The sequence below is a fragment of the Artemia sp. Qi Xiang Cuo genome, chromosome 18, assembly GCF_049724085.1.
Source record: "Artemia sp. Qi Xiang Cuo chromosome 18, ASM4972408v1, whole genome shotgun sequence".
Taxonomy (NCBI): Eukaryota; Metazoa; Arthropoda; class Branchiopoda; order Anostraca; family Artemiidae; genus Artemia; species Artemia sp. Qi Xiang Cuo.
In genome coordinates, this window is record NC_142811.1 from 58,688,396 (window position 1) to 58,704,889 (window position 16,494).

At 35.7% G+C, this 16,494-nt stretch overlaps 1 protein-coding gene across 1 annotated transcript in view; it reads left to right on the forward strand.

Annotated features, from left to right (window-relative positions):
• The window catches only part of dlp (glypican dally-like), a 149,766-nt gene that overhangs the window by 104,437 nt on the left and 28,835 nt on the right, over positions 1-16,494 (forward strand). The window contains exons 6-7 of the mRNA XM_089104544.1: positions 2,751-2,916; positions 12,807-12,937. Coding sequence (XP_088960670.1) covers positions 2,751-2,916; positions 12,807-12,937 — 297 coding nt within the window. The remainder of the gene's footprint in view (positions 1-2,750; positions 2,917-12,806; positions 12,938-16,494) is intronic.

Sequence of the window (16,494 nt, forward strand, 5' to 3'; positions counted from 1 at the left end):
TATTTTTTCTTTACAGCACATGTCTGGGATTGAATCTATTTATGTTTGAGTGGTTTTGTATCCTACAAGGCCTATAGGATCATGTGTTTAAGATTGGGCAGTATTTTCTAGAATTAGCCTAGGCTATGCTTAAACTAAATTGTGTATTTGTCATTAGACTCTACTATTAACTATCAATGCATTCAAAACATTCAGCAATCCATATGGCTAAAATATTCAGCCTAATCAAATAGCCTAGGCTAGCCTACTTGTTCAAGAAAATTTGATACTTCCTTTGAGTTCTGCAAGTTAGCAAGTTCTGCAAGTTCTGCAAGTTCTGCAGTTCTGCAAATGGAAAACACACACAAAAACAAAAATTATATATGCATTCTACATTCTATAACCATTATTCCAATCCCAATCAGCCTCATACACAACAATCTCAATACACAACTTAGCCTCAAGATTAACACAGAGAAGCCAAGGCTCATAGCAATCCATTAGTTTTCGTAAATGTAAAGCTGCTGGTTGCTGGTTCCGAGACCCTTTTGAATGACACCTAGCCTACCACAACTAATTTCGGCCCATTCTGGTTCGTTGAACATTCTTCTCCTGAGGTGAAGTTAATCAAGCTAGGTGTGGGGTAAATTGTGCATTAATTTCATAATGCTGGATTAACAGTAAGCTTAGCCTACAGGAGATCCAGGCTACACAACTCTAGCCTAGGTTTGTTCAATCCAATCTAAACGATATCCGAATAGACCAAAACAACAAACAGATTAAAATTGCGTATGATGTGTAGGTTGTGTTGTAAGGAAACTACTGGGCTATCTGTATGGTGATACCTGTCAAAGTTTAAGAGAGAAAAAAAGTACAAACAGACATAAAAAGGACAAGGAGACTTACACGCAAGTGTTTGTGGAAATTTGAAGGTGCATGCAGGTGTCCTTTGAGAACCCTGTTGGGACAGTTCTTGCACCATGCACTAAGTGCGCCATCTTTTTCGATTTTTCCTTTTACAGCAAAATATTTGCCTTGAAGAATAAACGGTTATTGTTGTTTGCCTGCGTCAGCCATTTTTTTTTGTGACACCTTGTTTATTCTTCTTCTTAAATGTGCGCGACGGAAACAGCAAACAACAGAAAGTACGAAACGAAACACAGACGCAGCACAACCAGAAAATTAAAAAATTGCAAAAAAAAAAAAAAAAAAAAAAAATGGAACGGTTCAAGGGTATTGTTTTTAAAAATTAATTTAATTTTTTTTGCAAATTTAATTAAAAATTAGCGGACATTTTTTAATTAATTAAAAGTAATAATTAATCTGTGGAATTTTTACTTAAGTACAAGTACAAGTACTTGAAAATTTTACTTAAGTAGTACTTGAAGTAAAAGTACTTCAAGTAAGTTACAGCACTGATTATCACATTACATTGTATTACATTACACTGTATTTAATGTAACATTATTGTATTTCACAATGGATTAGTTTGTATTAAAAAATTTTTTTTTTGGGGGGGGGGCAAAATAGGTTGATCCGAGAAAAAAATTAGGGGGGGGCGCAAAGATGGTTGGTCCAATAAATTTGTGTGAAGAGCAAGTTTAATTAGCGCAAACCTGAACCAATGAAGTAAATTACACTACTTTAGACTACGCTAGGGGGGGCCTCGCCCTCCCCCCTCTGGATCCGCCACTGCTGAGAGCAGGAAGTTATGTGGTTAGCTTTTTCCAAAATGGGAGGTAAGGTTGTGTCTGAAAGAAGGAGGAGTGACCGCTCTGCTTATATTGTTAAAACGTAAATTTTGGCTTTCAGTGTCCAGGACAAAACCGAGTATTTTGATTATGTGAGATTTTATCATTGTATTGTATTGTGTTTTATATTTCATTACAAAAAAACTTGAATTACCGCATATGATGTTGAAAACTAAACGTTTTCTTCCTTTTGACATTTTTTTCCCGAGTCTTTATTTTTCAGAGTACACGAGTGACAAAGAAAGAAAGAGAGAAACAGGGGGAGGGGGGGGGGGGGGTAAAGAGATGCAGAGAGAGACGGGACACGACTGAATCCATAAGAGCAAAAAACAGGGGGGTTTCCCTTTCTTACCAATATGTGAATTTATAACAGTTATTTGTTAATATGAACCGAAAGTTCTCAGTTTTTTTTCTTTTAATTCTTAGGTTCGCGGCACCAGGTGTATTACTTATTAATAAAAGACTCGTATATAAAAATTCTAAAAGTTAAAAGCAAAATAAGATAAAAATCTTCAAATGGACAGAGCTAAAAACATGTGTCTTGAGATATTCCATTGGGGTAATATCTCTATCTCTCAATGGTTTTTTTATGTTTTTTTTTTTTTTTTACAAAACTACTTCCAATTTTTATCGCAAGATTTTTTAGGATTATATCGCAAAAATAAAATAAAAACAATTTTACTCGTGTAAAATTATAAAATCTTACTCGCTTTTTTTCATTTCGGATGCAGCAATACACATAGATTAAATCGCTTGAACAATTTTGAGATTCGATTGGTAAACATAGTAATTAAGTAATTATTGTACTTACAGTTTGAAAACTTATTACTATTGTTCGCAGCTTCTTTTTTTCATAACTAATGTAAATTTTTATTATTTATTACTTTTGTTTTTATTGTTTACTTGTTATTGTTGTTACCTATTGATTTTGTTATTCTAGTCATTTTTATCGCTCATTTAAATTTATGCATTTCTATTTATTCTGTGAAAGGTGATTAATTCGATTTGGGTCCTTTTCAGACTAGTCCTGGACCTGAATGCAGCAAAAACATGATGAAAATGTCCCATTGTCCTGCCTGTAATGGTTTGCCCGACCTACGACCTTGTGATGGCTACTGTGTTGGAGTTATCAGTGCATGCTTAGACTTCCACGGAGAGCTCGCTCAAGAATGGGAAAATTATATTGGTGATTTGTTTATTTATCATTTGAATTCGTTTCTTCTCCAAAAGTTTTTTCAGCTCTCAGCTATCAACGCCATCTCTTTTTTTGTTAGCATAAAGCGATAGAAATTATAAATATTATCATTACGTGAAAAACAAACTTTAGTACTTTTTTTTTTACCGCACTAATTGCTTCGCTTCACATTCAGATTGTATTTTCTCTTGTTGTTATCAAGCATTTATGAATGTTAAACAAATATTTTCCGTGAAAAATTGGTTGTATGCTAATGGTCAGCGAAATATAATGCAATATAACATAATATTATATAATGCATAACTATATAAACATATAATATATACTATTTGTATCTATAGTATTTATAAATACAAACTACAGTATTTGTAAATATAAATACTATTTATACTACTACTACTACTACTAACAACTCACCGCAGCACCAAGCCGCCTGAGGCCAACACAGCTACGCACGCTCCTCCTCCACCCCAATCTATTCAAAGCCTCCCTTTTTACACCCGCCCACGAACTTCCCATTTCCTTTAAATCTTTCTTTATGACGCCTTCCCACCCCAGACGGGGACGACCTGCTTTCCGTTTAGCCCTAGATGGTTGGCCGAAAAGAACAATCTTCGGCAATCTGTCATCCTTCATCCGCACAACGTGCCCTAGCCACCTCAACTTTTCTTTCATTATAGCCCTAGAGAGCGGTATTGAACCACATATTTGTATAACCTATTGTTTGAAATACGGTCAGTCAGCCGGGTACCCAGAACAATCCTTAAGCAATTTCTCTGGAAAACATCTAGCAAATCTTGCCCATGTGAAGTGCCCATGCTTCAGAGCCATATTTGACCACTGTCATCACTGTAGCTTCTAATATTCTAATCTAGGTTTGCAGACTAATCTTCCTCTTCTTCCAGACTTTTTTTAACTGTGAAAAAACAGCCTGAGCCTTGGCTATTCTATTTTTAACATCTTCACTGCTCCCACCATCCTTACTAATAATACTACCAAGGTAAGTGAAACTGCCCACCTGATCAAGATTTTTATGACCCAACGTCATCATTTCATCTTCACTTATTCCTAGCCTTAGTGACTTAGTCCACCTAACACTAGTATTAAAACAAAATCTAGAACGCTGAACTCGGAACACCTCTAAGACACTATTCATATCGCCCGCAATTTCATCAAGTATACTTAAATCATCAGCATAATCTAAGTCCGGGAGACTTTTTCCTCCCCATTTCATTCCGTGATCTCCCATTACCTTTCCAGTAGTCCTTAAGACAAAGTCCATCGAAATACTCAATATAAATGGTGTTAAAACGCAACCCTTCTTAACTCCTGATTTAATACAAAACCAGCTGCTAACCTCATTTCCTACCTTAACCGCAGCAGTGTTATTCTCGTACATACCACTAATCACTTTAATGTATTTGTCAAGTATTTATGTATTAATGTATTTGTCGCATTTCAGGAACTGAAATATAATATAATTTTCATCACCTCCAAGGCATTTTTCCAGTATCGATTCAGAGTTCAAAGTGAACGCATCTCTCTGGAATTGTGTACTTTATTAACTAGTAAGCTTTTCACTAAATTCTAATCCCAGTGAAGTCAGGTTACATTTCCCAATATTTGTCAAAGGATTATGTTTTCCGAGTGAAATGCCTACATGACTACCTGAGTTAACCTAATTAACGGATTTTTAACACCGGGTACGGGGGGCTGACACCAGGCACCCCTCCCCCCCCCCCATGGATACGGGCCTGGGCACCAATCCGCTTAAGAAGGTGTAACTTTCCTTTGAAGGTCTTTAGGAATCAGCACATAATTTTTAGGGAGGAAACTTATCTTCAAATTTTACTAAAACTAATTATTTTCGTATATTTATCAAGGCCGTACCCAGGATTTTTTTTTCAGAGGGGGTTTTACTAAAATATTTTTTTTCGGGGGGGGGGGGGGTTACACAAAAAAACTCAAAAACGCATACACAATTTGTTTATATCCATTGTTGTTACGTTTTTACGAGTCAGACAAACATTTGGGGGGGGGGGGGGTTCAACACCCCCCCTGGTCTCGGCCTTGATATTTATTTTCGTAATTCAACGTGTTGACACAGAGAAAAAGATACCGTCCTAAAAACTCCATAATTCTGAAATAACCGAAAGAACAGTCTATGTAATTTGTGGTTTTCTGACATGAGTGTGTTCCAGCTGTGTCTCTAACTTCCCTCACTAAATAGCCTAAAATTGTTCCCCCTGTCTTCTATATTACTCGATTTCTAAACTCACCAGTCTCATATCCAACTGCTCTGGAAAAGTTCCTATCGAATTCTGGTACCAGAGTCTATCAACGTAGTATCAACCCAGAAGTTAGTTACCCTTCTTAAATTTCTGCTTTAGATTAACTTTAGACAATACTAGATATGTATCTTTAATTTTAATTTGTTATGTGATTTGTAACAACTGCACTGACTACTCTATCCATACTATAAACCAAATAATAAAATCTAACAAATAAATTCTACCACTTTCAGAGTTTCAGTTACTGTTAGCCCAAGTCACTCCCTAAATATAGCTCGTTACCACGAATTGTTCGAAACGAATCTGTGAGTAATGGGTAGTTTATTAATTTAGGGGCTATCTTCAATTTCTATTCAACAGGTGAATCCAGGTTATCAGCAACATATCTCAAAGATGTATCACAGGCTTAGTTTGACTTTTTTATTCATAAGATACTCAAAACAGGGGCGTAAGTCGCTATGGACAGGGAGGGAAGCAACTACCCCTACCAGACCTCGGTTTGTGGGGGGTAAAGTATAGCGGGTCTGCATGCCTAATGTGTTAGGTACAATTATTCTGCAAATTATGTAGTATGCTTCCTAACATCACACTGTCCAAATGCTTTACCCCCCCCCCCGCCCTTCAAGAGTCAAAAGAGATTCGAGGGCAACTAGCGCTCCCTAGTCCTTTTCCCCAAACCCATCCGTCGAATGGCTATCTCAAATTACAAATTTTGAGATAGCCATTTTTTTTAAATAGTTCTAACATCAGATAATAAAACTCCGAGGTCGACACAACCCACCAGAGCCCGGGGGCTAGTCGGACCTGTCTCAGGTCCTAAGATGGTTCTGGTTGTAAAAATACCGTAAAAAAAACTCGGTAAGTAAAATTGGTAAAACAAGGTAAAATTGGTAAAATAAGATACAATTGGTAAAATAAGGCACTACCTAGGACATACAGGGTAAAATTTGTGTTTTACAGTTGCCCTGTAGCTGCAAGACCAGTTGAGGATTACTTTTTAAGCACCACTTACAGCTTTTAATGAATTCTTTTAATTAAAAATTTTAATTTTTTTAATGAAGCACCAAGTTTCTAAGCCCAATTTTCCTGGGCTTAGAAAAGGTAATGCCCCTTTATCTAGAGTTTCATCAGTTTAATTAACTGTCTAGTTTATCCCTTTGGTAATCTTGTGCCTAGAGTAATACCTCAATCCATTTTGTAAAAAAAAAATAGAAAAAAAACAATAAAGAAATCAAATTTACCATTATTTGGGATTAAAATCCCACTAGTCATTTTTTTTCAACATTTAAACCTAAGAAATGTTACCCTAACAGCCTTGCATATTTAAATAGCCATATTCAGGCGCATTCCTGATATCATATACATGCTATTTTTAATTTATTTATTTAAATACAGAATACAATTAAAGAAGAGGTTTGTAACATTTTGATGGCTTCGATTAACTAAGCACTGGATCATCATAGCGGAACGTTCAGTCACTTTCACAGTCATTAAGACTGTCATCAACAGGATTTGCTTGAAAATCTAGCTCCTCTCCTTGAAGATTCTGATTCAGGTGACCGTGCCTGTTCCGAAGCCCCTAGCCGCTCCCTAAGCAAAAGTCCCGGATACGGCCCTGAGGATTACATATCAATTTGTACTTCCATCCTCCCATCGTATCTCCCTCAGAGCTAATTTTGTATTTATTTGAATATTCTTTTAAAACAACCGCTGAAACACAAGGGCCGTTAAACTAGAATAAGAATTTCTTTTAGACACTGTAGTCAGTAACAACTCATTCGGTTGCAATTCGTTGAAAAGCAGGATAAATCTTAGAAAAGGACACTAGAACTTTCAATTTCCAATTGACTGATCCCCCTCCAAAGCTTATTCGACCACCCCTTCCACTACCTTACTATAGGTAATGCGATACGATTGGACCTGACTTAGACAGGGGAGTAGAAATTTGCATTTTCCTTCTAATGAATATCCTGGAATCATCCAAGGGTAAAATAGGGGACAATTTTCTGCGGGGGTGGGGGTATCCCTTGGGGTATTCTCCCGGGGTGGGGGATAAACGCCGGCTGAGGGGGAAAAGAAAGCATGAATGCAAGATTTCTCCAAGATGTGAAATTCAAAATAAAATGAGGATTTTGATTCTGCTTTGACCCTCCACATTGTTGAAAATCCGGATTCTATTTGATGAGGCAATTTTAATATTTGAAGCAAATGGCTTCCCACATTCTTTCAGGAGGCAATTGAAATTTAAACAAATCCATAAATAGAGACCTTGTTTTAAATAGAGATACTAGCTCTTCGCGTTTTGGTGCTCTGAAAATTGCAAGGCGTCGTAAAATACGTAAAATACCGGTAAAATAGGTAGTTTTCCTAAAATACGTAAATTATGTAAAATAGGTAAAATATAATTTTACGGGGTCCGTAAAATTACGGTAAAATTCGAAAAATACCCTAATTTTACCGTGAGCAATTTTACCAGTTACAAACAGGGGCGTCCCGCGGGGGGGGGAGGGGCGTGCCGCCAAATTTTTTGGCATTCGTTAAAATTTTCGCCGAAGGCGGAAATTTCGGCAGGAATTTCGCAAAATTCTTGATTTCTGCAGAAAATTCGGCATAAATCATGTAGCGTTTCGGTAAAATTTACGAAGATCGCCCCCCCCCCCCCCAATAAAATGAACCTCGGGGCGCCCCTGGTTACAAAGTTCTATTTTGATGTCGTTAGTACTTTAGGATTTGTAATGTTTATCCTCAATAAAGTTTGAAATCCTCCAGCAGTGACATTTGTATTTAGGGGATAAATACGCGGATGCTACGCTATGGGTATAATTACAAATACAATGATATAATTATCCGGGTAAACTTGTCTTAGTTTCTAGAGGATTACTAGGTTAAAGAGAAAATACGTGTGAATTATACCTTTGATCAGAATCTTGATCTGGCAAAACAGGACTACCTCTCATCTGGGTTTAAAGGCCTAAATGAGTGCTAGTTCTGACTTGCCCTAATCTATAGATAGATAGATATTTATTGCAAAACAAAAGCCTCTTTGGGCCCTGGCAAAAACAAACGCAGTTGCATATAAAGTCAAAACACATGATAATAACATATATAACAATAACTAAACGTAGCCCATAGCAAATAAAAATAAAATAACATAACAATTGCAACACAAAAGCACACATAATAATATAAAAATAACTCACATAATTACACACAATGTCAAACACATAATAATAATAATAACCGTGTATTCAAAAGCCTTTCTACAGGGCCATATACACTATACATCAAATATAACAGGAAAACAAAAGTAAAACTCCCTTCAGCATTTTTATTCCAAACCATAACAAATCTTCTTCACAATAGTTCCTTTCTCATCTTTAGTGCCTGATCAACAAATCCACATAATCTACACATGAGGCTAGGTACCGTCTGAGACACCATGCCCCGAAGTGAAAAATTACTTTTCACCAAAATACCCTCCCTCAAATCGGTAAGCCCCTGGCACCGGCACAGAAAATGGTCCAGATTTTCCTCTTCAATATTACAAATGGGACACGTGTACCCAGACGCCGGGAACCCCATACCTCTCTCAAATACTTTACTCCTCCATCTTAAAGGCAAACAGTTGGCCCGCAGCTGCAACCAATATGACAAATACTTACTTGGCAAATTAAATTTAAAGTAAATCTCCTGGCCAAACACGTTTTTAACATCCTTATAAACGCTTAATGTCTCGGATCTCTCAATTTCATTCCCCCATGTCTGTATCTCCTGATCTTCTAATCTTTGTTTAACTATTCCTATTATATCAATCTGACTATTAGAGGGGTCTCTACCATTATTCCATATATATGACAATCCTAATCTGGATTATACCCCATCTAAATTCAGAATTTACTCCTTAATTCTTGGACTGATTTGATATTTTTATTATTCTTTACTTGCTTTGAGATGCTTGCGGGCGAATCTTTTTTAGATTTAAGTGGTCTGTAATCAAGTTGTATTGACTTGGTTTCCTAGGATTCACCCCCTCAATCCTTAATAAGTAAGTACTAAAAAGCTTTTGAGTCTCAGGAGACAGAAAATAGGATAAATTAGTGATAAATTATGTGAAGGATTCCCTAGTCTGTCTGGCTTATCCCCTTTTTTATTTTGCGTATGCTTTTATGTGGACTAAACAGAGGTGTGGGTGGCCCAAGTGTGCTTTTCAGTGGCCCAAGTGTGCTCTTCAGCACACTTGGACAACGTCAGCTTTTGTTCTACCCTCCTTTCAAAAAAGCCCCAAGGATAAAAAACAAACAATTATATATATGGTGCCCAAACAGTTCCTGCGTGCTAGGACAAGTCTACCCCCTCCCCTCTCCTCCTAGGCACACCAATGAATTAAGACCGTTAAAGTAGGCTTGCTACTTGCCCCTGTAAGAAGACCCAGAAACTGAAACGTTGATTCGACGCCCTAACAATGGTGTTAAAAGATATGCATTATTTATGTAATCATCTAGACTTTTATGTTGAGAAAACTTGAATTGGATTAAACTTTATTAAACAAAAAAAAAAAAAACACAATTTAATCATTTGACAAGTAGCCGTTCAAGAAGAAACAAAGCTCAAACCCTTACTTTTACTTTGCGTAGACCCTAAGGTCGTTTTATGCAAAGGTGCGAGCACTTGAGGATGGTTTAGAAGCGTAAACTAGATTTCAGGAGGGGAACTCTGAGGGTCTGACCTTCTGCTTCGATAGAACAAAAAGCATTTTACAAAATGATTGTTAAACTGAAATTCATCGCTTAAATTCTCAAACATTATATATCGCGCCGATTTGTTCCTGTATGTTCGTTGATTCGCAAGATACTTTAGTTTTTCCCAAATACTGTGTATCCTCTTATGTAAGGCAAAGCTCATTTGAATTACCCTTATTCCATGCCTATCTACCTTAGTTCTGCACTAAGATGGATGATAGACGATCTATCAACAAGTGAAATGAAATCATTTGTATACAATTCTGAAAAAGGGTTATGCCAGCTTCGCCTCTCACTGAGACTATCTGTTTTTGCTTTACTCCAGTTAGCCATGGCCACAGTATATAAATTATAGGCAGTATGAATGTATGATCTTTCCCTATCTCACCCATTATAAAAACCCGGACCGAGGTGCGAGTGCTCCAGAGGACGTAGAAACATAAGCAACATTAGATCTTTTCACGGGTAGACAAGTCAGATTTTTCTTGAACGTGAAACTTGGCTTCAACGTTGGAACACCAAATCTTGAAGAAACTAATTTTAAATTAATTTATTCCAATACATATATGAAAATCAGTAATTAGTAGTGCAATGTTATTATTAGATGTTTTTAGGAATTAAAAAAAGGTTTCGAAGTCTCAAGTTGGTTTCAAAGGCATTTTGAGAAAGTTTCTGCCAAAATACCTGTTCCGGGGTAATTGGACCGCTGATGGCGGATCAAATGAGAGGAGCTGTGTGCACGTGCTAATGCAAGAATAAGTGGGAGGAGCTGTTTGTTCGCACCAAGAATGAAGAGCCAGAAATTATCTGCGGTAAACTTACTGCTATATCTTTATACTGTGGCCATGGCTCTCAAGTCTTTCATCACTTCCACCAAGTTGATTTTAGTTCAAAACCAAAAATCACTCGTGCAAATATTTAGGTAACTGAGTTATTGTATATCAATATTAATTTTACAGAATATTCAATGGCAGAAAAATATTTTTTGTCCTTATAAATACTTATTAATTAGATTGAAGAAAGCAAAAACATTTATTCGTTTTTGGACTCGTTTTTGTAGTTAGTAGTAGTAGTAGTAGCAATTTAGTACAACAATTTAGGTCTTGTAAACAGAATCCCTTTAGGATTAAATAGTATCTTAGGCTGCCCTTCCTTTCAATTTAAAGTTAAAAAGAGATGAAAATTTATAATAATGTGGAAATATACGAAAGAACATACTATGTATAAACATATGTGATAGCGTGAAAAGATATTATAGCATATATAATACCTAACGGTTCTAATTAACAGTTCTACCTATTATTATGTCCCGTGCGGTGGAATATCTCTGGGCGAAGTTTGAATTGTAGTTTAGGTGAAATGAAAATTTATGAAATAAATGTATTTCGTCACGTTCTTTTTTTAGTGAGCAGGTTTTTTTTTTTTTTTTTTTCCTACAGTCCATGCCATAGAGCCTAGCGGCAGGAGTATGGTAACGTTTTTGTCTTTTATTGTATAAATATATTGTTGTGTTTATTGCTGAATAGATCTACATGTTTTTCTGTGTGTGTATTCTAATTTCGTTTCAACTCCCCCTTTTTGACTACTACAAACGACTTGTTGACAGAAAACGAAGCATGGTAAATTAAATGAAATCTGTCACAAATTGTAAAAATTTTGGTAACATTATGTCGCAATGGCAGAAAGAAGTAAATAGATGCTTTATTTTGGGAAGAAGCGCGGGGGCAAGTAAATACTGCTACCTGATACGAACTCCAAACCATTTTCCTAATCGGGTATATTGGAGTGTTTTGGTTTATATAAAACTTTACTTCTTTGTGGGGAAGGGGGAATGGTATAGATTGAACCTTTCTTTGGTGTGGGGGGGGGGGAGGTAAACATAAGAAATTATAATGGGTTTAATCTTAAGAAATCCCCGCCTCCCCCTCAATTATTGGGAACTATTTTCCCTGTACTTTTGTTTTAATTAATTCATCAATGATATTGATGACCACATTTCCGATGGTTTGGCAAAAGTTTCAGAAACATTACTTAGAGATGCTATGTTTTCGGCAGAAGGGTTGAGCAACTGCACCAAGTAACACGACTGGCACAGTTTTCAGTGTCTTTCTTAAAGGTTTATGGAGCGTTTTAGTCGAGCAGTACTTCAACTCTTTCTTTTTTAATCGGGTGGAAATGGAGTGGATAAAATATTTTTAGGAGTATTGGGGGGAGGGGGGGGGGGTTGTGGCTAACTAAAAGAACGTTTTTTATCTACTTTATCGGAACTTTATGCCCGTATTTTCTATAAACACCTTATTAATATTGGTTCATTCCATCTCAGATGCTTTAGTAAAAGCTATTAATATCGGTTATTAAGTTATTAATATTGGGTTGTTAATATTACATCATCTACTTTATATATTGACTTTCCTAAGGTACTTGAATTGGTAAGTTGGTATCCCGACTCTAAGTACCTATGTACTTATCCGTTGGTAGCCCGACTTTTAAGTTACTTAAGAACCCCTGTTCGTTGGTATCGCGACTTTTAAGTTACTTAAGTACCTCTGTACTTATCCGTTGGTATCCCGACTTTTAAGTTACTTAAAGTCGGGATACCAACTTATCAATTCAGGTACCCTAGGAAAGTCAATATATAAAGTAGATGGTATAATATTAAAAACCCAATATTAATAACTTAATAACTAATACATAATAATAACCAGTATTAATAACTTACTAAACCATCTAAAATTGGTAAGTTGGTATCCCACAATATTAATTAATACTGGTTATTAGTTATTAATATTGATAACTTTAGTAAAATTTATCAATATTAATACCTTATTAATATTGGATCATTCCATTTCAGATGCTTTAGTAAAAGTTTCAGAGAGATTAATTGGCCCCTTTAATATTGAGCAAGTGGTGGATCCCATTCATATCAAGATATCTGAAGCTGTTATGAACTTCCAGGAAAAGGGGATGGATATTACTCAAAAGGTAAACATCTGTTTTTCGAGAAGGAGTCTCCCCTTCATACCTTAATAATCGGCTAAGAGCAGATTATTCCTATAAGAATTCGGGAGGTATTTGATTCCTAAATCAATGTATTTTAGTTATCAGTTCATTGATAATTCAACTTGACAACTTCATTGTCAATGTATTTGAGTTATCAGTGCATTTAGAGAAAACCTTAAATTCTTAAAAGTGGTTTGTCTTGGCATGACAATTTTGCGGACGTACGAAGAAACGGACGACAAGAAATAAAATATGAAGAAAACAAACAGATAAAACCAAATGAGGATCATAGAAAAAAACAAAAATAAAAAATAAACAAACAAATAAATAAAAAAACAAACAAAGAAGATTCTTCGCCAAAGACCTCTGCTTAACCGTCTTAAGTGATAAAAAAAACAATAAGCTAAACTATATATATATATACATATATATATATATATATATATATATATATATATATATATATATATATATATATATATATATATAGCCTATAAAAGACAATTAAAGAAAAAAAGTGAAAAAACCAACCGTAATTGTAAAAACTTAAAAAAAAACTATAAAAATTAAGGCTATTACTAGAAAAAACTGAAATTATACTAAAAAGAAGCAACTAAAGCTATATTATAAAAGCGAAAAACTAGCTTTTGGTAGTAAACTTAATGGTAGAGACAAAGCGACTTAAAAAAACAAAACACAGAGAAAAGACCATTACGAAATTGGATTGGGCACGAATTCCCTCCCTGTCGATTGATTCAACCTGGCTGCTAATTGAATTTGTATTATGACAATTTGCTTGTCATTTTTTAGAGTATCATCAGTTGCTTCGAATGGGGAGTGGGGAGCGAGGGGACTGTCTCTCTTGCGTGTTTCCAGTTTGTTGTAATCGGGCCTGGTTCATTGTGATAGGCTCTTCCATAGCCAATAGGTTATGCAAAAGAGAGATTATGAACGTGTAAAAAATTAAATTATGAAACTTAATTTTTTTTTAATGAATTTTCGAAAAATGAATGTAAAGATAGCAAAGTTTGCATAGTCATAATAATTTTAGCATATAATTACATATTAAGATATTTTATCTCAACGATATTTTGAGAAAAAAATTAGTTAACTTGTTTGATGAGATGGCTGAACCACGGTATTTCTTTTGTGCCTTATTGTATGCAAAAAGCTAGGAAAATAACGACAATCCAGAGGACATAGGAGCCAATAAGAATAGCTGCTAGGGCCTATCCAGGACGAAGTTTACCCGGTTTGAATCCCCCCACTAGAAATTCTTGGTTCACTCGTAAAGAAATTAACAAAATGCATATAAATTTTTTTTTCTGCGTTTTTTTTTATACCCCCCCCCCCCCCCCCCGAATAAAAATCCTGGATTCAGCCATGATAGGTGATTAATCACGTATTAAAAAGTCAAGAAAACTTAACTTGTTGATCAGATGTCTGAATCACGGGCTTTCTTTGTGCATGCCAAAAGCTGATTGATTCACTAACCAACAGCCAGAAAACAAGCCCATCTGGCAACACTGGCCAGAAAGGCAAATGAGACCAATACCTCTCAACATTAAGAGTTGACACAACGAAATACAGGAGACAGAAGAGCTAATATGAAAAGCCACTCAATCAAATAGATCTTGGACATTGGTTTTTCAACAGCCCATCTTTCTATTGATGCTTCAGAGTAGTAAATTAATTTGAATGTGTAACAATTTAATTCCCAGAGTGACCCCATAGTGTCATTTTTAACACAATTGTATCCAGGTCAGGTCCGTTTAATTACGTTAGAACTAATTAGTTGTTAATTAACTATCGAAAGTTAAGGCCGGAGATTTTAGTCTAAAAAGAGTAATCAAACTTAACAGGAGACGCGCATCCATAAGATCTTATGCGAAAATCGGTAAACATGGCAAAAAAGCATTTATTTATTGAAAAACTCGTCGAAGCAACACGGGACAAGACGGAACACAGAGGGAAAAGGGGAAAAAATAGCCTTATATCACAACAGAACCAACGAGAAAGCTAAATTAGCATGAAGAAGCAGCATGAAAAAGTAGCGTAGAGAGATAGCCTGAAAAGATAGAATGAAGAAGCAGTGTGAAAAAGTCGGATAAAAATGTAGCTAGAAGAGGTAGTATCAAGAAATAGAATGAAGAAGCAGTATGAATAAGTATAATGAAGAACTGGCGTGAAAAGATAGCATGAAGAAGTAGGATGAAACGGTAGCTAGAACAGGTAGTATGAATAAATAGGATGAATAAGTACATGAAGAAGTGGTGTAAAAGGTAGCATGAAGAAATAAGATGAAGGAGCAGTGGGAAAAAGTAGAATAAAAAGGTAGCTAGGATGAATAATTAAGTTAATTAAATTTAAATACATAGGGATGTCTTTAATTCTAGACGTTAATGGAAATAACACGGAATGAATAAGTTCCGACACAAGATATTACGACAGAAGTAATTGTCAATTCACAGAGAAAATTCGGAAAAGTTAGTTCCTTGAAACGAAGAGAACATCCGTATTCTGGCCAACGCACCAGAATACCCTGTCGCTTCAATCCAGTACAGTTGTTAGACTCACCCGAAAGGTAGACCGTTTGGAAGTTTCTAGGTATCACTTAGTTGATGACCCCCCCCCCTCTCAGTAGGTCAACAAAGCTGAGTTGCCAAGCTATCTACATTATCGGCAAGCTAATAGGGGGCATAAATAAAGTAAAACCTGTAGATCGTCGTGGTTGAACTGAAGAGGCGTCAGCTGATCGTTTTGACTGAGCCTTTCTGAAATATTAATCCATTTCTTAAAACAGTTGCAAGTGGTGAACTTCTTACTTTAATTTTTGAGATGAGATGGGTTTTATTTTCAACTAATAATTACATCATACTTAACTGGCACTTACCACATTTTTTAAATAACATTATCAACCAAACGTTGAAAATAGTAAGAACGTGTGACGCTTTATTAAGCCACTATTGTGGCTTGAGCGGCGTCACACAATCTTTCATCATAAACCAAACTCATTCACTCTTCCTACTCTTTTCTTACCTTTCAATACTATTTAACTCTCCCGAAAGAAAAAATCAAAAATATTTAATTCCCACCCAACAAAAACTTTTTTAATCTAATTTTAAACTGAACCTGGTTTTCTGACTCCTTAATGCTTTCCGGGAAACCATTCCACAAATTAACTGCATAATTTCTAATCACAAAACTGGATCGACTCGTACTCCTCACTTCTGAGACTAAGCTTCCACGACCTCTAGTCCTATGATGATGATAATCATAAATAAATTTAAAAAAACTCTAAAATATTCAGGAGAGAACCAAGAGGCAATATTTCAGAGTTTGCTTGACAATCAGAAGTTCGATAAACCCTAAAATGGTACTATTGTCGGTAGTGGCAGAGCCATTGTAGGTGTGGCTTGTGGTTTTCATAGTGTGGTCTCCTATACTTAAAAAATAATGATAATCTTGAAAAATTATGATACCTGTCATATTATGACTAAGAAAAAGACGCTTTTATGGTTGGGAATCTGCCAGAAAGG